The following is a 23528-nucleotide window of genomic DNA, read 5'->3' on the forward strand; positions in this document are numbered from 1 at the left end:
ACAGTACAATCTGTCAAGTCGGAATTTACCGGATGTTGCTAAAAGTGTACAGAAATCCAGAGCCATGCCTTTTTCTTTGGCTTTATTGCTGCACTTCTAATATCACTCCAAAGTTGTACCTTATAAGTAGTAAAGTGGTAAACACACCTCTATAATGGCTGCTCAGTCCAATACAGATACGTCCACAATGATAATAACTGGAAAATTAGATGCCTTCATCAGGGGTCTCAAACCCATGGCTCCCTACTTGACAATGAATTTGACTCGACTTTATCACGAGGAGATATGGTCATATCACTTCGTACTTCGGTCGGTGATAAAAATAAAATAAAATAAAGGGCGGCACGGTGGTGTAGTGGTTAGCGCGCAGACCTCACAGCTAGGAGACCAGGGTTCAATTCCACCCTCGGCCATCTCTGTGTGGAGTTTGCATGTTCTCCCCGTGCATGCGTGGGTTTTTCCCAGGTACTCCGGTTTTCTCCCACATTCTAAAAACATGCTAGGTTAATTGGCGACTCCAAATTGTCCATAGGTATGAATGTGAGTGTGAATGGTTGTTTGTCTATATGTGCCCTGTGATTGGCTGGCCACCAGTCCAGGGTGAACCCCGCCTCTCGCCCGAAGACAGCCGGGATAGGCTTCAGCACCCCCCGCGACCCTCGTGAGGAAAAAGCGGTAGCAAATGAATGAATGAAAATAAAATAAAATAAAATAAAATAAAATAAAATAAAATAAAATAAAATAAAATAAAATAAAATAAAATAAAATAAAATAAAATAAAATAAAATAAAATAAAATATAGATAAAAAATAAAAAAAATAAAAATTAACAAATAAATAAATAAAAAAAAAAAAAACTTAAACTATATTAGGAAAGCAGGAAGTGAACAAATAGGATCAGTTGCTGATTGTAAAAGTACCAGATTTGCTTTGCTTCTTCCTACTCCTTTTGGACATGTGGAACTGTGAACTGATTATGTGATGCATTCAATTGTAATCTGATGCATGTTCAAATGAAATTAAAACATTACCATTATTGATGGCATTTTGAATGCAGAGATACTGTGATGACATCCTAAGGTCAACTCTTGCGCCATTCATCTGCGTTTTTGTTGCTTCTGCATTTGCAGCCAGCTTACTAGTAGCAGTACTACTGTTGAATAGTGTTGGTATATCAATGGTACAGTATTGAATGGAATTCAAGGACTTTTCATTTTGCTTCTAAATACACAGGGAACATCAATCAGAGCAGACTTACCGAGTAGCGGAGGCAGCCAGTTGACGTTAGCCTCACAGTGCGAGTCCAGAAAGGTGATGACCTCCCCCTTGGCGGCGGCAGCCCCCAGCAGTCGAGTCCTGATTAGACCCTCCCTCTTCTTGGTCCTGAGGATACGGACTTTGGGCAAACGGACCATGTACTCCTCCAGCGATGTTTTCAGGTGTTCTGTGCAGGGGGAGATCAACTAAAATATTCAAACCTACTACCGTCGAGTGAATTAGACCTTTAATAAAATCCTTACTACTCTGTTACAAAAAGATAAAAACGTCAACCATCGCTGTAAAACAAAGCATCTGGCAGCACCACCTGCTCCGGTGCAAATTATTCCCATTTGGCTTTCTATATCAGATCTCAAAACACTTTTGGGAAACTTTTTCCACAAACTTTTCACACAATCTGGGGGTCTGTACTTTTTTTTACTACAGTCATTATAAACTATACGACACTGACAAAAGGATGCATACATAAACAGTATTAACACTAGCCACGTTTACATGAGGAGTTTTTCTCTTTCCGAAAACAATGGTATCCATGGAAAGGAATATCCCAATGGCGTGTCTACATGCACCGCTATAATCAACCAGAATAGTCAATGTGGCATGCGCAGTAAAGCGTAAACACCAACATCACGTGATACCGACTTCCTCCAGTTTTTCTTTCACTTGTTGGAATAACTCCGTATTCCCAGTTTTTCCTTCGTCCGGTCTTGAAATTTAGTTTGAATCAAAAACAAACTTTCCTTAGCAGTCCAGTGCCGATTGCGCGCCTCCATTTTTTTAAATCGAAGAACGTCTGGATCTGCGTGTTATGTCATATCTCAGTGTTCGCTGAAAGAACGCACCCGGGAACAGGAAAAGATAAAGTTCAATCTTGCTAATTAAGCTCGACACATGTTTTATATAGATATATATTTTCTTTTTTTTAATAAAACTGGACTTGTGAATGGCGGATAGAAGGGTTTAGATTCTGTTCCACAGATGGCGCTAATGCACACGAAAGCTGCTTGCCAACCGCCAATAAACAACAGAAGAAGAAAAACACCACGAAGAAGAACGCAGTCTGACAACTTTCTGTTTGAGCGGGTACAAGATACCTCAATTGGACTGGGGAAAGGAATATTCCACCCCTGAATCCGATTATATATTCATTCGGATTGGCACTTTTCTTTCGGAATGAGGTGTGTACAAAGGTTACATTCTTTCCGTTTGAGAAAATAACCCGAATGGAATTGGAATATTTGGGTCTATGTATACTAATACATGTATACGATACTATGGGTCCATAAAACTGCAGCAACAGGTCCATATCCATTGAATGAGAGTAGTTGATCCCGTCTGTGATGCAATTCTAAAACCCTAAAAAAAACATTAGCAACAGGTCAGGAACAGGTCTATGTAACATGTCTATATACTGGAGCCCACAAACGCAATATTCTGTGTGCCTTGAAAAATCACTCAAAATGATAAAAAATGATGATGACCAACAGGGACAGCTTTTGAAAAATATCTGGGATTGAATGAGTTAATTGGCAAATTTACGGTAATGAACAGTCTGCTTTATCGGTATTTAAGGTATTCTGATAATGTGATCCTTGTGGCCCTGTGATTGGTTGGGGTGTACCCCACTTCTCGTCCAAAAACAGCCAGGGTAGTAGGCTCCAGCATATACTGCATAGAAAACAGATAGATGGAAATGCTTGTGGTCGGCCATTTTTTTTTTCTGTTGCCTTCCACAGAACTCAATCCCGCCTTATAAATCTCTCCGCTCTGTCACCATATCAACAGGTCATGTTTCATTCTCTGAATATTAGGTGCAATAACTGTCAATCCGAACAAGCAAACCACCCGTTGTTTTTTTTTTTTATCAGTAATTTAATAAAGGGATCTTTTATAAAGGGCGCCCCAACGAGCCACGTCGTGGTCCATCTCCGCTCATAAAAGCACTTAGAAAAGCCGAGGGTGGTGCGGAGAACAGGATGCAGGTATATTGCATTCTCTTGTTTTTTAGAGTGAAGGCAATTGTTAATAAAAAGGAATTTTTTTTGTATGTCTGTGGGTGAGAATAATGGAATTATATATTTTTATGTTCCATTCAACTATAAACATAGCATGGCCCAAAGTGATGAGATTTTTTTTTTTACTGTTCTGTGCATCATGAAAAAAAATCCTAAAAACTTCGGATGTTATTTGCAGAATGCCGACAGACAGACAGAGCCCTCATTAATAAAATATTACCTCAGTCAGTGTTCCTCCTTGATAGCAGTTCTTACAATCGCCCCGTTGTCACTAAGGTGCCCCCCCCCCCCACACACACAAACACACACACAACACATCTACTAATTGGATTCTGAATATCAGAGGACATGATGGAGGACAGGCAGCAGTCCTTTTTTCAAAAACCATAAAAGGATAAACTCCCGCTGCTAAAATGACAGGGAGTCTGGTTTCAACTCAGAAAGCTCATCGTTTCATTCCGTCGTCTTTGCTTTGTCTTTCCTGGTTTTGATGTCGTTTGGCAGCAGTTTGTCTCTCGGAGGAAAGCATCACTGATCCCAAGGGACGGCAGGACCCGCCAAAACCAACAAAAAACGTCAAACAAGATCTTCTAATCATTCACGACCGATACATCTCTCTCCGCTGTGATATTCTTCATGTGGGAAATTGTTAGTTAATATCTTTCCACCGGGTGGTTCAATTCCTTACGGTACACATTTGATTATGTTTATAATAAAGGGGTATCTGGGTTGTACCAAATTAAAGTCGTACTCTGTATGCTTGGAAGTAGAGAATGGCTCATCGAAAAATCATGACAACATAATTTTGTTTGTTTTGACGGTTATCACTCCGTTTCATAATGTCATTATTGTAATTATTGCATTTAACCACGATAAATGGGGGATGATTGTACACTTTGCCGATACCGATATCAGCCGATACCGATATGTGTAACATGAAATATGGTTGAATGACCACATATGTGTTGTATACAGCATTTTTTTAATATCGGTTTTCATGTTTCATCAAAAAATGATACCAATGTCGACCGATATCACATTTTTATGCTGATACCGATAATTATCGAACATCTCTAATAATAATATTGATAACTATAGTAACTTTGGTTGCAATAATCATTAAATGGATGCATGGTGGAAGAGTGGTTAGCGCAAAGGGCACACAGCAAGGAGACCCAAGTTCAATTCCACCCTCGGCCATCTCTGTGTGGAGTTTGCATGTTCTCCCCGTGCATGCGTGGGTTTTCTCCGGGTACTCTGGTTTCCTCCCACATTCCAAAAACATGCTAGGTTAATTAGCGACTCCAAATTGTCCATAGGTATGAATGTGAGTGTGAATGGTTGTTTGTCTATATGTGCCCTGTGATTGGCTGGCTGGCGACCAGTCCAGGGTGTACCTCACCTCTCGCCCAAAGACAGCTGGGATAGGCTCCAGCACCCCCGCGACCTTTGTGAGGAAAAGCGGTCGAAAATGAATGAATGAATAATAATAATAAGTGGTCGAGTGGTTAGTGCGCAGACCTCACAGCTAGGAGACCAGGGTTCAATTCCACCCTTGGCCATCTCTGTGTGGAATTTGCATGTTCTCCCCGTGCATGCGTGGGTTTTCTCCGGGTACTCCGGTTTCCTCCCACATTCCAAAAACATGCTAGGTTAATTGGCGACTCCAAATTGTCCATAGGTATGAATGTGAGTGTGAATGGTTGTTTGTCTATATGTGCCCTGTGATTGGTTGGCTGGTGACCAGTCCAGGGTGTACCCCGCCTCTCGCCTGAAGACAGCTGGGATAGGCTCCAGCATACCCATGACCCTTGTGAGGATAAGCGGTAGAAAATGAATGAGTGGAGGATTCCAAAAAACAATGACTGATCCAAACCATACCACAACAAATGAAACCAAAACTTCCTACTTTCATGGAAACAAAAGTCCTAAAATAAAAACAACAAGTCACAGGAGCGGACTGACAATTCTCAAAGTCACACACTTTATTGCAAAGATCCTATTTGGATTCCCGACCTGACAAAACCCCTAAATGTCTGAAATTGATGCCCTCGATTCCACCATCATCATAATGATGTCATTTGTTAGCCAATGTTCCAAACAAACAAGTCTGTCAGGAGAAAAGCAATGAGTGTTGATGATGCCACCCCTCAGAAAGAAAAGAGTAAGACTTCACCTTCATAACGCGGCCATAGGTCAGAACCATTAGCGACAACTCATTAGGAGATCGATTTTCGGCTAAACTTCGACATGCCTGGGCTGAATCCCGCATAACCTTCTTTCTCCCTGACAGGAAGAAAGGATGAAGCGTTTCAATCCACGTTCAGGGGACAGGGGAAAGGTTATGGCGGCTAATTATCTATGGTTAATTTAAGATGAATGAATTGGGAGACAGTTTGACTGGTTTACGGGACAGTCAACGACGCTGTAAATCACGCTAATTGAGAGTAGGGGCCGGCGTCTGGAAACACATTAGTCTTTATTAGAATGTGACGTGCAGGACATGGACACATGGGTCACCCATGAAGACTCTTTCAAGGGTGCTTTAACACTGATAGTTTGCATTCACTGGTCCGAATCACCACTCGCGTTGCCTTTTCTGACTTTGTGGATTAAGGTGGGGTTTATCATTAACTCCTTCACGACAGGACATTTTTTTAAAAAGACATCCCCTCAAATACTGGGCCCTTTTAGAGGATTTTGACAGATTTTTCAAGGCACAGAGAACATGTGTTCTACACATGGTACAATACACCACAAAGATTAGACAACTGTCTTTCATCAGAAAAAACCCTTTTCTGTTCTTTAGAAATCCGCAGTAGAACATAGGTAAGTTTTAGCAAAATATCAGTTCTCAACACAAAAACTGAGAAAAACAGCTTTTTGTGAAAAGCATAACTTTCACTTTGACACATATTTTGTCACGTATACTGTATTTTCTGGACTATAAGTAGCACAAGGCCAAAAATCCATAAATACCGTATTTTCTGGACTATAAGTCGCACTTTTTTTCATAGGACGGCTGTTCCTGCTTGGTTTTGTTTTGGTTAAGTAGTTTGTAAAATAAATTACCCGCAAAAAATGCGACTTATACTTCAGTGCGACTAATGTATGTTTTTTTATACCTAATTATGCATTTTCGGCCTTGTGCGACTCATACTCCAGAGCGACTTATAGTCCAGAAAATACGGTAATCAACTGAAAAAAGAATAGTTACCGTCAAAATACCGTATTTTCCGGACTATAAGTCGCACTTTTTTTCATAGGTTGGCTGTTCCTGCGACTTATACTCCAGAGCGACTTATGAATGAAAAAAGTGTTTATGTTACATAAACACTGGACACCTTTTCTGTTCATGTTTATTTTTTGTGTAGCTGAATAACCATTGTGTTAGCATATCGTACACCTATTCAGCCTGTTCTCTATTCTTTTATTGTTAGAACTTGCCTTCCAAGAGGACGTAATGTCTGTTTTGGTCAAGTAGTTTGTAAAATTAATTACCCATAAAAATGCGACTTATACTCCAGTGCGACTTATGTATGTTTTTTTCTACCTGATTATGCATTTTCGGCCTTGTGCGACTTATACTCAGGAGCGACTTATAGTCTAGAAAATACAGTGGGTAGAAAAAGTATACATAAGTCGCACTGGAGTATAAGTCGCAAATTTTGCGGGTAATTTTGTCCATAGGTATGAATGTGAGTGTGAATGGTTGTTTGTCTATATGTGCCCTGTGATTGGCTGGCCACCAGTCCAGGGTGTACCCCGCCTCTCGCCCAAAGACTGCTGGGATAGGCTCCAGCACCCCCTGCGACCCTCGTGAGGATAAGCGGTAGAAAATGAATGAATGAATGAACAACATAACAACATAATCTATTTTGTTTATCCAAGCAGTCTCCATTGGACTAACAATAGACGTGTCAATTAACTTCCAATTACAATGAGAGCCAATAAGACAGCCACGGCTTTTCTTTTCAACTCGCTGTGTTACTTCCCACAAGGCCTGGCGCACTACCAAAGAGAGAAGCTGCTAATTTATTCCCTCCAAAATATTCGGCTTCTCCTGTGAACTCAGTCACATATTTTTTTTTTCCTCTTTCTGGCTGCCAGGCTCCGAAGCTGCTTTTCTGCAACCGTCATTAAAAAAAAAAAAGAAAAAAGAAAAAAAAAAGGATGCCATGGGAGCGTCTGTGATGATATAAGCCAGTCTGGAGGGAATTTAAAGATCCCCCCCCCATCCGCCCCCTCCTCCTCCTCCTTTTCCTTTCACGCGAAATACACACAGCTTTAAGAGCGACCGAGGCAATGAAGAGAGATGTCGTACACATGCACTTTTACAGTCGTCGCGCAAAGTGATGAAAGCCGTATTTTGATGAAAGGAGAGGACAATTTCTCAGCCTTGAAGCACAGTCGCATGTTTACAGCAGGAGAATTCTGACTGAGGTCGTCTTATAAGGGTGAGGATACTCTGTTTGTTTTTAAAGCCTGCTTATCCGTATGTTGACATGTACGATTTCACCGAAGTCACAGACACGATTAGACAACGATAAGTATTTCTACTCCCAGCATCAGTTCAATTTCCCCAAGGTTGTAAAATTTGGACTACCATAAAATTCCGAACTATAAGCTGCTACTTTCAACCCTGCGGCTTATTCAGTGATGCGGCCAATTTATGTAATTTTTCTAATGGCCGCCAGGGGCTCTCGAGTAGAAAAGGTAAGCTATGCGTCGAGGAAAGACTGCAACTTCTTGTCTTGTGCTAGTCCTATTGTTATTGTTATTGATATTATTAGTATTACTGTTATTATATTATTATTATTATTACTGTTGTTATTATTATCATTATTATTATTATTATTAATGTTATTACTGTTATTATTATATTATTGTTATTGTTACACTCTAACTTCTTTGATCTGAAACTTTTTTAAAAAGTAAAAAGAGAAAAAAATGTCTTCTTATAGCCCCCAATAACACTGAAGAATTGAATTTTTAAATTTCTAAATGAGTATTTCAGTGAGTGCACTATAAAGGGTTATAAAGGGTTCTGTGGAAAAGTCCTCTGTGGATAATTGCCACATCTTCTGTTCTAGCATCTCTGTGTGAAAGAAGCTCTTTTCTTCCCTATTCCCATTAATTAAGGATGAGCATTTCTATTTCATATAAAAACAACTAATTAAAAATCTGAACAAACTGCCCGGCCACCAGATTGGACTGACATTTTGGATTACAGCTTGTTCAACTGGCAGGACCTTAACAGATGGCAACAGTCATGCTATTTGATCATGTCAAAGTACAGTGAAAATCAGTGCATACAGAAAAAAAAACCCCACTATCCAGTTCAAGCAGTAAAACAAATTGAAGTGGAAGTATTAGCCAAGGAAAAAAATCAAGTGACTTGAGAGGCAGACCAGTAGCAACACAGTCACTGTTAGTCACTGTTTACACGACCACTGCTGATGTTGTGTTCCCTCTAAATCACTGCCGCTGACTAATGCTGTAAAGAAAATATCCCTGCGGGCTGTGTTAGTCCTTGAGGGAGTCATTGCAGGCTGCCAAGCTCGGGACCAGTATGAGGAAGGTCTTAGGACTTGTTCTTGTCTCTTTTTGTTGGAGAGCAAGGATGGTGAAATAAATAGAAAAGGGGAAAACAGTTGAAGTCAAAAGGGTTTGTGATTGAATATGGCCTATTATTAGTAAAACATGCATACTAAAGTCATTTTAATCTTTATTTTTATTTTTTATTTATATATATATATACTTTTTTTTAATATATAATATTTAATATATATTTCATATATATATTATTATATATTATTCCTTAATTCATTCATTTTCTACCGCTTTTCCTCACGAGAGTCACGGCTGTCTTCGGGCGAGAGGCGGAGTACACCCTGGACTGGTCGCCAGCCAATCACAGGGCACATACAGACAACAAACCATTCACACTCACATTCATACCTATGGACAATTTGGAGTCGCCAATTAACCTAGCATGTTTTTTTTAGAATGTGGGAGGAAACCGGAGTACCCGGAGAAAACCCACACATGCACGGGGAGAACATGCAAACTCCACACAGAGATGGCCGAGGGTGGAATCGAACCCTGGTCTCCTAGCTGCCACACAATTCCCCTTAGGAACACAATTATAGTAACACACATTAGAGTGTTATTCGTGTCGTAAAATGGTTTATTGACTCATATTATGTCTACTATATCGGGTAATACGAGTGTAAATGGTGACTACTAGTTGGAGACCCCTGACTTACTGTGTATAAACTCAAAGAGCCTGCCCGAGGAGGAGCACTCATTGTCGCACACACTTTGTCAGAAGAGCTTGGAGCTCAGAGGCCGGCTGTGACGGCGCTGCATTTACCACCTCCATCCGATATTAATGCACCGCCGAGAGTGGGCTGCTTTTGGCTTTAGCGACAGCGGATATTTCACGTTCACGTTCATGTTTGAAATGCCGTTGACAGATAAAAATATTTTTCTCTTGCTCCAATAACTTCTACCTGAGCTTGCATCGTAAACAGAGAAGCAGAGCTTGGGGAAAAAACAAGAGTGTATCGCGCCTACAGCGATGCCCATAAAGAAGCCCGGTCCTCTGTGACATCACAAAGTAACAGTTTAGGCAACACCCTCTGAAACGGAATGTTTTGAGCTATCCCAAACTTCTTACAGGGCTCACTTCCAAATGCGCAAACCTCATTATCTGAAACTTTGGCATCCCTTAACATGAGAATACAACATTATAACTACATTTATAGGTCAGAAAAGTGGAAAAGTCAACCATCATTTCCACAAAGTTTTTGTAATTCAGATGGCCATCATGCATAACGTCACACACAGCGTCAGCTCTTATGAGATCTAACTGCGTAGATCCGCTATACGTCCAAAATGCTCCCCCATGTCCTTTTTATGCGCTTAGATGAGATGAATAAATCTTTCTTGAGTTATATTTAATCTGAATCACTTCTGTTAAATGATTCAATGGCTAACAAGAGTGGGAAAAGGCGAATTAGGATGTATCCACACAGGGATATAAAAAGGAAGCTCAGGGATATAAAAGCTCAGTTTTATTGCCAACTTAACTTATTGTGGCAGTTATTGCCTCAGCAAAGCAGACACGGTCGACTGAAGCGTGTGTCGTTAATATTAAAACAACAATCATAATCCAGTATCGAGCTTATTTTCCCATCTTTCCTGACTGATTCGTTCAGCATGCTCCAGGGGAAGACCATTAAAACATAATATACTAAATGCCACAAGGCGAAACGCCGCCCACTTGGCCTTTTCTTTTCTCCTTGCTCATTTTATTCTCTGTTGCTTAATAGTTAAACTTGCATTTGTAATTGTTTTGCTGTTAAAATGGCCCCCATTAAGCTGGCAGTGACTTCCACAATTACGAATACGAGTCCTTGGGGAACAGATCCTGTTCTTAATTTAAGCTTCAATTAAATAGAAACAATAATAACGATTGCAAGGATGTGTTAGGTTATTGCGTTTGTCCTCAAAAACACCCGGCGAATTGGAGAATGAAATTTAACCAAGAAAAGACTTAAAGTTGGGCTGCACGGTGGTTGAGTGTTTAGCACACATGCCTCACAGCTAGGAGACCGGACTTCAATTCCACCCTCGGCTATCTCTGTGGACTCTGGTTTGCTCCCACGTTAATTAGCAAATTGTCCATAGGTATGAATGTTAGTGTGAATGGTTGTTTGTCTATATGTGCCCTGTGATTGGCTGGCTGGCCACCAGTCCAGGGTGTACCCCGCCTCTCGCCTGAAGACATCTGGGATAGACTCCAGCTCCCTCCGCGACCCTTGTGAGGATAAGCGTTAGAAAATGAATGGACGAAAGACTTAAAGTTTAGCCAGAAAGACGATAACTTTTAATTTTTAATCCCCAGACAAGCAAGCATTTATTAAAAGGCAGCTATCCAAATATGGCTTTCATCTTCCATCTTTCCTCTTAACAGGTGCTAATGAAGCGTCCCCAGAGAGCAGTTCTCAATTTCCAAAATATACTTCAATTATGAAGGAGACCAAGGAAAAAAAATCAACAATTGCCAAAAAAAAAAAAAAATGCTTTGCTTGGTGTCCGTCTCTTTCTATCCTGAGGCCATGGAAACATGATGACACCAAAACAGCCTCATAAAACTAAAACTAGGACATGGAAAAGAGCATTAAGTCATTTTTTTTGTATGCAATGGAATTTGTAATATTATCCTTTGACATGTACGATAATTATCGGCCTAATATCAGCATAAAAATCTATATTTAAACCAATATTTTTTAAATTTTATTATTATTATTTTTTTATGTGTATGTATGGTTTATTCATTCATAAAACGCACACCGATCAATGAACTTCCTTCAACCTTTCCAGCATTTCGGATTTTTTTTTGTATGCAATGGAATTTGTAATATCATCCTTTGACATGTACGATAATTATTGGCCCAATATCAGCATAAAAAAATCTATATTTAAACCAATATTTTGTATTTTTTTATTATTATTATTTTTTTGTATATGAATGGTTTTTTGTGTATGTATGGTTTATTCATTCATAAAACGCACACCGATCAATGAACTTCCTTCAACCTTTCCAGCACTGCCTATTTGTTTTTTTATGAGTGTTTTCTTTTTAAATTTAGGACAGCTGCAATATCAAATGCCAGAATTTGATGATTTTACCTGCTGTAAAAATTCATAGTAACGTTCAAGTGTGCGAGTGTATAGCTTTATTATTATTAAGTTAGGATGGGAACAGTCTAGAGCAGGGTTGGGCAAACTACGGCCCGGGGGCCACATGCGGCCCACCATGCGTTTGAACCCGGCCCGCTAGCTGCTTTCTAAGTATTTCAACTTTTAACATACAAAGTGGCAACATGACTTGCAAGTCAGATGTCTTATTTAGTAAAAAAAAAAATGTAACATTAAATTACATAGTTTCATGTGGTCTAATGTTTTTTTTTTTTTTTTTTTTTTTAAACCAATATTGTGTGCATACCACCACAGGAGATATGTCATGTTACATGTATCGGTATCGGCCAATATCGGTACCGGAAATTAAGAGTTAAGACAATATCAACATATCAGTTTTTGGCCAAAAAAAGCCAATATCGGACATCCCTCATAATGATACCATGTGACACATTTAATATTGATCAGAACTGGTTAAAACAGACAGAACCATGCGACACATTACAGTATAGAAGTGGAAAGTAGATAGAATGTGTGTTATTTTGGAGAGTATAAGACAAGAAAATACTGGAAGAATGTCAATTACGGTTGAGTCATGACACTCGAAATATTCAGATATTATGTTGGCTTGTCATCAAAGTGGAGACTGCAGACCGTTAGCGTTTATTTTTGTAATTTCTAGTAACCTAACCCAAAGTAACTGTTGCAATGGCGAATGTGCTCGAACAGTGAGCACCAAGCAGGGTTTCGACTCAGGACTCTATAGACTATACATTTCTATACACGCTACCAAAGCAAACGTGATTGGATTGTCTCTGGTCAGCTTTTTCCACACTGGGACCGCTCAAGTCCTTTCATCAACACTCCTGAACAGGTTTTCTACATCCCGTCCCTGCTGCTCCGACATGTAAGATGACAGATGCCGTGACAAGGAATGCGCTGAGAGGACTAGCACATTAGCCCGAGCTAACCTTGAAAGGATCTGGGAGGGGGGTGTTTGGGAAGCTGAAGCCAAGGTTCCCCCTGCAGGGAGAGCGAGGCGTGGATAGGCTCCCTGTACGGGCTGAAGGAAATTCAATTACAGCCTAATGAAGAGTGAACTGACCTCCTCTTTGCTCTCCCAGGGTGGAGCTTGTCATACCTGGGCGAGGTGGCTTATAGCGGGTCTGACTGGTTTTTCATGCCGAATTCCACTCATTCCTTCAACAAACAGTTTTTCCATTTCTGTCATACGTGCACACTTCCCACAATGTACATCCAGTTAGGATGGGTGTATTAGTAACTTCATGACACCTAAACTAAACTCAATTCTGCTAGAGTCAGCAACTTACGTGCATAGAAAAAATACCATTCAGTGTATTCAAACTAATGTTCCTCTATGCAGGTAGAACTTACACAGTAGTACTTGGGGAGATTTAAAAAAAACAAAACATCTCCTTAGCTTTCAAGAGGACCTACATTCATGCCTACACTCCAAATGGTTCTAGGACAGCTTGACCTTACCATACCTTACCTTGAGTGTGACTTTTTTAGGTGTCAAAAATAATCTTTTTTATGATGGCTGTTGTTTGTTGAATGCCAGGGTGAATAATAATAATAATAATAATAATAATAGGCGGCACAGCGGTCGAGTGGTTAGCGCGCAGACCTCACAGCTAGGACACCAGGGTTCAATTCCACCCTCGGCCATCTCTGTGTGGAGTTTGCATGTTCTCCCCGTGCATGTGTGGGTTTTCTCAGGGTACTCCGGTTTCCTCCCACATTCCAAAAACATGCTAGGTTAATTGGCAACTCCAAATTGTCCATAGGTATGAATGTGAGTGTGAATGGTTGTTTGTCTATATGTGCCCTGTGATTGGCTGGTGACCAGTCCAGGGTGTACCCCGCCTCTCGCCCAAAGACAGCTGGGATAGGCTCCAGCACCCCCGCGACCCTCGTGAGGAAAAGCGGTAGAAAATGAATGAATGAATGAACAACATAACAACATAATCTATTTTGTTTATCCAAGCAGTCTCCATTGGACTAACAATAGACGTGTCAATTAACTTCCAATTACAATGAGAGCCAATAAGACAGCCACGGCTTTTCTTTTCAACTCGCTGTGTTACTTCCCACAAGGCCTGGCGCATTACCAAAGAGAGAAGCTGCTAATTTATTATTTATTTAATAATAATAATATAATAATAATAATACAATAATAAAATAATATAACAATAATAATAATAATATAATAATAATAACAGTAATAATAATAATATAATAATATTATAATAACAATATAATAATAATATAATAACAATATAATAATAATAATATAATAACAATAACAATATCATGGGAAAAACTGATTATGTCTCACAGCTGGCCTGGGAACGCCTTGGTGTCCTCCCAGTGGAGCTGGAGGAGGTGGCCGGGGACCGGGAAGTCTGGGCTTCCCTTACTAAGACTGCTGCCCCCCGCGACCCCGACCCGGATAAGCGGAGGAAAATGGATGGATGGATGGATCATGGGAAAAAAAAAGTACACTTTTTCCCTGATTGATTACTACAACTTCAAAAGCTTCAAGTAAAGTTGAAGCAGTGAGCGGAGGCGAGAGATTAGCCGTGAGAGCTGCAACATGGCAGCCAGCGGTCGCAGTAATAACTTGACTCTTGATGGATCAGGAGCTCAGATTTAGGAGCTTTGGCCGCGTCAGCCCAGGAAAAGATAGACCGACTACGACACAGCCGACGCATATGATGACCTAAATGGGACAAGGTAGAAGACGATGGACAGACACCGACTAAAAAGGGACTGTGAGGATTATTTTCAACAATAAATAAATCAGTTTTTTGTTATCATATAGAAAAATGAATTATTGTAACATTATGACATGTATTCGTAATATTTGTACCAGTGGGGGGAGGCGGGGCCAGCTGGCGAGTGCATACACAAAGTATGTTTTCGTGACAGGCCTACTTGTGACAGTACCATGTTTTTTCATAAAACAATGACTCTTTTCTTGTGGCATTTTGATTTTTTTTCTTGTTATATTATGACATATAAAGGTTTGATTATTTGATTTCCTCGACAAACAGTATGACTTAGTATAGAGTCGTCTCTTAGTACAACAGTTGTTTTTGTCTCATCACAACAATAAATATTGTAAAATTATTTCTTTTTCCATAACACCATGACTTTCATGCTTTTACTCTCCATTTCTTTGTTTTAAAATATTAGGAACATACCGTGAAGTTGTAAAATGTTTCTTGTCATATTACAACATATATTTACTATATGTTTTACAACATATATTTACCTCCTTAAATATATATATATATTTTTTTTGTGGCTCGCCCGCCACAATTTTTCTCCAACGTTAGCAACAAGGGATGGGAGGACCAAATAGATGTGTCTCTCCTGTGTCCGCTTTCATGGTTTAAAAAAAAAGGAAACAAAAAAAAACACTTTTTTTGGAGTAAAAAAAACAAAAAAAATTTTTTTAAGGTTTTTTTTTTTGTGGCTCGCCCGCCACAATTTTTCTCCAATGTTAGCAGCAAGGAATGGGAGGACCTGCTAGCTAATACAAATAGATGTGTCTCTCCTGTGTCCGCTTTCATGGTTTAAAAAAAAGGAAACAAAAAAAAAACCCTTTTTTTGGAGTAAAAAAAACAAAAAAAAATTTTTAAGGTTTTTTTTTTTGTGGCTCGCCCGCCACAATTTTTCTCCAACGTTAGCAACAAGGGATGGGAGGACCTGCTAGCTAATACAAATAGATGTGTCTCTCCTGTGTCCGCTTTCATGGTTAAAAAAAAAGGAAACAAAAAAAAAAACTTTTTTTGGAGTAAAAAAAAAACAAAAAAATTTTTTCAAGGTTTTTTTTTTCTTGTGGCTCGCCCGCCACAATTTTCCTCCAACGTTATAGCAACAAGGGATGGGAGGACCTGCTAGCTAATACAAACATAGATGGGTCTCTCCTGTTTTTTTTTTGTTTTTTCTTGAGACAGAGGACTCTTTTGACCCTTCTCCGACATAAAATCTTACGTTTTTTGTCTTAGTATAATTTTTTTTGCCCTGCGCTAGTCCATCACAGCCTGGTGACATTACAACAAATCTTTTCTGTGATGTTAAAAAAAAACAAAGTCCCCAATTTTCTCGTAACATTGTGACATTACTTTTCTAATATTCTACGTCTAAAACTCCATAATAAATGACGTCGCACATTGACTGTGAGCTCTTTGACAGAACCGTGGTTGGTACTGATAACATTAATAGGGATCCAGTTGAGCTAGAGTTAATACACAATTCCTTCCAGGTCTTTCCAGGTGACAGAAAGAGAGTTTCGGGTGTTTGCATGTTCTTGTGTGAGTCAGTGTTCTGCTCGGCTGAGTCGCTTGTGCAAAGCAAGAAAGCGAGCGTAGGCGAGAGCGACTGAGGAAGGTAGCGGGAGGGCGGAGAGTGAAGAGAGGGCAAGCTGATATCTATTGAAAACACATTCATATTCCAGTATAAACATTGCAAGATATGATTCCAAGTTGTTGTGGGTGGAAACAGAAGCAGATTTCATTCCGATGGCTTCTGGTAGTGCATTCGCAGGAAACAGACGTACCTTTGTCGCTGAAGTCGTCCACCAGGATGACCTCGGCGATGAGCTGCGGAGGAGAACGGTTGAGGACGCTGTGGACCGTCCTCAGCAGAGACGACCAGCCCTCGTTATGGAACGGGATGATGATGCTGGTGTTGGGTAGTTTCTCAGCATACAGCTTTTGTTTACAGCTACAGAAAGAAATAAAAATAGTTACCACGTGCTGCCTTAAAAATATTCTTGGATGTGTAAATTGCACAGTAATGGAACAAAATTGGAAAACTGTTTTTTTACAGGTAGTGCAAAAGACGTTTCAGCCTTGGACATCATTGATAAAGTTGGTTAAATGTAAGTTACATTGACAAATATCACATAATTACAGTAAAATCATCTTGGGGCAGGGGGGCAAAAAACAAAACAAATTCTGCTTCCCACATTGAGGTCAGGAAGTAGTGGCAAAGCGCTGAAGGCTGAACGGTGACAAAACCAGGGCAAGTCCGCTACTCTTTGCAGGACAAATAGCGCTGCTTAAATGTTTATTTTCAGCACTGTGTCCTTTAATGAGTCAGCTTTTTTTCTTACAACAAAACTTCCTGTACTGTCGCACTCACAGATGAGGACTTTGATGGGAAGTGATAATAAACCCTGTCAGGAAGAAATACGTTTCCCGGCAAAGTACAGTATGTGATGTGACGTATACAAAATGGGAGTGATCGACCACAAAAGAATAAAAGATTATACTCCAAATATACTCCGTTTAAAGGGTAAAGCTTCCCCTCTAAGTCGGGAATTAAGAGGACCCCTCTCCACTTTGCTCCCTCAATCTGTTGATGAACTAATAAATTAGTTTTGTGGTTGACTCAGGGCCTATTATTACTCAAAAATATATTGAAAGACAAGACATAAGTAGTATTGTGGTCACTAGATGTCAGTTATATTACAATAATGAGACATTATCTTGTGTTACATTACTGTCACTTTCAAAAATGTTTCCTCCCATTCCATGTGGAAGTGGTATGTTTTAGGTTTCACAACCCTTCTTAAGTTTAGAATAAATGAACGTCACAGGAAATTCACTTATCGCGGTTGGTTCTGGAAGCAATTTAGCAAGATAAATGAGGGATTCGAGAGTTTGAAAATCATAAGATGTTTGCCAACTGCACAACCATTCATTCATTCATTTTCTACCGCTTATTCTCACGAGGGTCACGGGGGTGCTGGAGCCTATCCCAGTTGTCTTCGGGGGCGAGAGGTGGGGTACACCCTGGACTGGTCGCCAGCCAATCACAGGGCACATATCGACAAACAACCATTCACACTCACATTCATACCTATGGACAATTTGGAATCGGAAATTAACCTAGCATGTTTTTGGAATGTGGGAGGAAACCGGAGTACCCGGAGAAAACCCACGCATGCACGGGGAGAACATGCAAACTCCCTCCAGATACCCGAGGGTGGAATTGAACTCGGGTCTCAACCGCCGACTGCACAATCAACTCAAGAAAAAGCAGTAAAACACACAAAAAAATGCAAATACAAAATTCCAACAAATTGACAACAAATTGCCTACAAACTATGGTCAAAATACGAACAATTATAGAAAATATTAAGAATATGGTGATGGTATTGACAATTTATTATGATTATGGTCGGTATAATCTGTGAATTTCTATGCGAAAACTTCACCATCTTTTGGAAAACCACACTCCATTCAGTATAACTCATCTATCAACATACTTTTTAAAGTATACTTCTTATTTTAAACTTAATTCCTAGTTGCGACTAATGAAAAAAGATTCTCCCGATTCACGGGAGGAAGTCTCAGATGTGTCCCAGTACATTCCTAAAAACATCTCTGCGCCAGTGTGCTGCTTTTTCAACCTTGCCGAAGACGAGCTGGGAGATTCTTTTTTTGATGGAGTGCCAATCTTTGAGATAACCTGCTTGCTGCAGTCTTGGCTGCGGTTTAAACCTGCAGTCCTCTGTGGCCTACATCCATTCACAAGTAACTGCTCATGTTGACTCTGGAGGATTTATTGTGTTGTAGAAAAATTGCCATTTTGTCCGAGGGTTATTGGGTACAAACTGGGAACATTTGAAAGCGAATGTTTTTCTTTTTTTTGGCTGTATGTTGTTGCACGGTCCGTAAAACCTGTTCATGTGACACTGCATTGACATGACTCACCTAGTCACCTATTTTGTCGATAGAAGCCCCAAAACAAACACGTATACTGATGATAACATATAACTATTGCAGTATACTGACGTATTTTGATGATTTGATAACCAATTAGCTAAAAATGTCATCCAATACTTCTCTACAAGAGAGGAGAAATATGATCTCAGGGAAGAACTACATTTGAAACACTAGGACTACATGGTGGTCGAGTGGTTAGCGTGCAGACCTCACAGCTAGGAGACCAGGGTTCAATTCCACCCTCAGCCATCTCTGTGTGGAATTTGCATGTTCTCCCCGTGCATGCGTGGGTTTTCTCCGAGTATTCCGGTTTCCTCCCACATTCCAAAAAAAACCAAAACATGCTAGGTTAATTAGCGACTCCAAATTGTCCATAGGTATGAATGTGAGTGTGAATGGTTGTTTGTCTATATGTGCCCTGTGATTGGCTGGCGACCAGTCCTGGGTGTACCCCGCCTCTCACCCAAAGACAGCTGGGATAGGCTCCAGCATCCCCCGAGACCCTCGTGAGGAAAAAGTGGTAGAAAATGAATGAATGAATGAAAATGAAAATGAAATAAAATAAAATAATAAATTGATAAAAAATAAAAAAATAAAAATTAACAAATAAATTAAAAAAAACAAAAAAACAAAAAAACTTAAACTCTATTTGGAAAGCAGGAAGTGAACAAATGTAACAGTTACTGATTGTAAAAGTACCAGACGGAGGGGTAAGATTTAATAAGCTTTGCTTCTTCCTACTCCTTTTGGACATGTGGGAACTGTGAACTGATTATGTGATGCATTCAATTGTAATCTGATGCATGTTCAAATGAAATTAAACCATTACCATTAAAAACACTACCGAAACTTATTTTCAAGGCACATTGATACACATACTTATGCTAGTTCCGTCAACAACAGCAGCATAGATACAGCGACAACACTCCCGATGTCTGTTGGCTGTGTCTTCCAGCACAAGATGTGTGCTGTTGAGTTTTTAGTGACATTTAGAGCTAGGTATCGACTCTTCCGTATTTGAATGATGCTGTAGGGCTCGCCATTTGACGACCATGAACAAAATCTAACAACTCAGATTCAACTATGAAGACACCCCTACTGGTGTTCCAACATTAATGTGACCCTGCCTCCACTCTTTAATGTTACATTGTTATAAGTCATTAAGACTCACTTCGGATGCCGTATGTCAGGGATGGAGCGAGTCAGCGAGATCCTGTCGCTCACGTAAATGTTGAAGCCATTCTCCCTGTAGGCCTGGTCCACACGGTCGGCGTCCGTGAGCGGGAACGGTTTCCCCTGCTCACCGTTACCTGAATCAAACGGTTTGCAGTCACTCAACATACAGTAAGAAGCTGCAGGATTCCAATTCAATGTTTAAATTACATTAGATGAGCAAACATATATGGGTCTATATGGGTCATGGCTGACTAGGGACTGACCGGATCTGGAGGCATCCTTTTTGATTGTTTCATAGTCGTGCCAGTCTTTCCTTGAAACGCCATCTCGTCCAAGTTGATTGTCTTTCCGTAGTCGATTCAAACCCTGGAAAGAAAAAAAAGATAACATTTTTTCATATAATTTTGGCCGACATTTGCATGCGATCAAAATACAACTTATGCAAAAAAATGGATTCTGATTCATTCATTTTCTGAAAGAATCCATGTCGTTTCGAATTTCATGAAAAATAATACACCCTAATCCCACATTTGTGTGGAAAACACGTATTTTAATGGCGAAAAATGTTGTTTTGAGTGCAAGGTTGAACCATTAAACACCATCCATCCAGAAACCTGAGATAAACTAAATTTTTTTCAGAAGTACAACTTCTGTAACAGGCTTTTCTTTCCTGACAATATCTGTGACAGTGAAGAGATTTCTCCCAAGCAGGAGCCTCTCGCTGCTCCACCGAGAGCTTCCCCACAGAAAGTGTACTCTTCTATTTTACGCTCGGCGACCTAGTGAGATGAATATCAATTGCTGCGACACACAAATCAGCGGAGGCCTTGTATACGGTACATAGGAGCGCACATCATGAGAAGAAGATGCCGTTCAACATGCAAAAAGAAAAGGCAGGGACGGCAGCTTTTTTTTTTTTTTTTTGTTTATCTACTTAGCCATTCCACATGCTAAGTGACATTCATATGAATTCAAATCATTACAGGATCATAGCACAATGCAGAAATAATTAGTTCAACGGGGATGGGGCAATTAACCCGGTGCTTTAAATACAAATGGCACGACTAACATGCCATGAATTGGCATGCATTATTAATCTGTCTCCTGGTTCACGGTAATATGACACCGAATAACAAAACTGTGTGTGTTGTCACGCGTGTGAATGTGTGCGCTACAATAGTAATTGTCAGTTAGACAATTATCAATTAAATATTTTTTTTACATTACATGACGTTACATTGTAAAAATATTTATCATGCTGCCATATATCTTTGGATTGGGCATAATTAACATTAACATTTGATAAAAAAACATTATACATAAATGTTCCCTTGTTACACTGCAGTGTACCTTTGTGCGACGTTGCTTTTTTAAAATAACATATGGATGTACACTGTGTTCTGCGTCCTTGTGGTGTATTAGATCTTAATATCGCTGTTGTATGCGTCTGTGTGCAGCTCCACTTCGTCTCAGTGTTTACATGCCTGTACGAGTACGAGCTACATATAGATAGAGCCACAACAGTCCTTATTGGCGAACGGAAAAAACACCTATTGTGTTCTGTGTCCAGATTGGTTGTAGACCATTGTCAATCAATCACCTTTGTGCCGCTAGCAACCTAGCTATCTGTGAGATGCATGCTAACCGCCAATATACAATAGAAGAAAAAGAACAAGCATGAGCTAACCAGCTAAATTAATCTACTTTTCAAAGAGTAGAACCAGGAGGAAGATGACAGCAGGAGCAATACATTTTAACAAGGATACAAAAATGCTACAGCCGAACGGCACCAGGACGAGGCACTCAGGAGGGAATACGCGTGAGTCGCTTAATAATTTCTTGTAGATCGATCATTAAAATGCTAACAAAAACATGTCTAACAATGTGATAAACATTATGGTAATGGTTTTATTTCATTTGAACATGCATCAGATTACAATTGAATGCATCACATAATCAGTTCACAGTTCCACATGTCCAAAAGGAGTAGGAAGAAGCAAAGCTTATTAAATCCTACCCTTCCATCTGGTACTTTTATAATCAGTAACTGTTACATTTGTTCACTTCCTGCTTTCCTAATATAATTTCAGTTTTAGGAAAGCAGGAAGTGAACAGAAGGCCATTGATGACAAAAAGCCAAGTGTCAATCTGTTACATTTGTTCACTTCCTGCTTTCCTAATATAATTTAAGTTTTAGGAAAGCAGGAAGTGAACATATCACTGGCGCACTACAGTAACAGACACATTTGAAAACCATTTCCAGGAAGTTAGCAACCAACAAAAGGCCCAACAGTTGTTGTAATGAAGCGCTTCTCTCTGCACCCATCAAGGTCTGGGTGAATCTGACACAGAAAAGCCTGAATTGCGACTCAATGTCAAGTAGTGTGTGTGTGTGTGTGTGAGGCAGATGAGCGTGCAGGCCATTATTCACCATCCTCTCACATGCCCCCGACACTACGGCGAAGAAACCAAGCATCCTGGTCCTGTTTTACCTCGTCTCCACTCTGTCAAGGATGGATGCTTTCTGTGAGTCACACGAGGACCAGACAAGCAAAAAGAGTCCATCTGTGAAAATTTATACTAAAAAAGACGCTAGAATGTGCTGCCCCATTTTCCCCTGATTAAAATTTCAGCGCACGTCGCCCGTGATGTTCCTCTGGGGCTTTTGTAGCCGCTCGACAAGACCTTGAAACACACGGCAAGGAGAAGAAAGTTTTTTAGGTAATGTGCACACGTGTTTGGACAGAGCGTGGGTGGGCGCTCAGAGGCAAAGGACGTAATCGAGACGGACAGTAAAAGAGGATGAGTCGGAAAAATTCTGAATCATGTTGAAGAACAGATGGGGGGATATGGTCGCGCTCGGAAAAGCCTTAAAATCACAGCATGCGCTGCTTTCATAACGAAGAAGGAAGTTTTTCCTATTTTAAACTTAGACTTGGAAAACAGAAACTTGGAGTGGGAATCACGGATAACTCACAATACTGTATTAATGCATAATTTGACAAATGAACAATATTATTATTTTTTAGCAATAAAAAAAATCTATAAGGGAATATGGAGGAAAAAACAATATAACAGAGGAGAAAAACTTCTTTCTAAAAAAAAAAAGGAGCTTTTCTTTTGAAGATTTTAAATGTTTTTAAAAGTTAATAGCACACTTTAATACAGCTTTATTTCCAGGAAACTATTTCATGGCTACATATACGTATGATAAAACCAACACAAACAGTAAATACACAGGCCAAGTAATAAAAAAAAAAAAATAAATTAGCAGTCATTTATGTATGTTGTTCCGTTAAAAAAAATATTTTTTTAATTTCAAAATAAATTTCAAAAAATGTTTTATAAAAAAAAACATGACAATATGTAGTAGACTCATACTACTACATGGCAATATACTTCTAATTTCTTCTTAATTTATTTCAGACATGCATACTATGTTACATTATTCTTTCTCACATATACACTTATAATACAATACACTTACAATATCTATTTATATATAAATATACATACATGCACACACACAACACCTCATTACTACACATGTCTGAAAAGGAGCAGGAAGAAGCAAAGCTTATTAAATC

At 39.6% G+C, this 23528-nt stretch overlaps 1 protein-coding gene across 4 annotated transcripts in view; it reads right to left on the minus strand.

Annotated features, from left to right (window-relative positions):
• LOC131137988 (polypeptide N-acetylgalactosaminyltransferase 10) overlaps positions 1–23528 on the minus strand; it is a 119518-nt gene that overhangs the window by 13415 nt on the left and 82575 nt on the right. For all 4 annotated transcript variants that reach the window (XM_058086507.1, XM_058086510.1, XM_058086511.1 and 1 more), the window contains 4 exons: positions 20205–20307; positions 19937–20075; positions 16590–16756; positions 1258–1443 (listed from right to left, as the gene is read on the minus strand). In XM_058086507.1, the coding sequence (XP_057942490.1) occupies positions 1258–1443; positions 16590–16756; positions 19937–20075; positions 20205–20307 (595 nt within the window). The remainder of the gene's footprint in view (positions 1–1257; positions 1444–16589; positions 16757–19936; positions 20076–20204; positions 20308–23528) is intronic.

Source organism: Doryrhamphus excisus, chromosome 11, assembly GCF_030265055.1.
Source record: "Doryrhamphus excisus isolate RoL2022-K1 chromosome 11, RoL_Dexc_1.0, whole genome shotgun sequence".
Lineage (NCBI taxonomy): Eukaryota > Metazoa > Chordata > Actinopteri > Syngnathiformes > Syngnathidae > Doryrhamphus > Doryrhamphus excisus.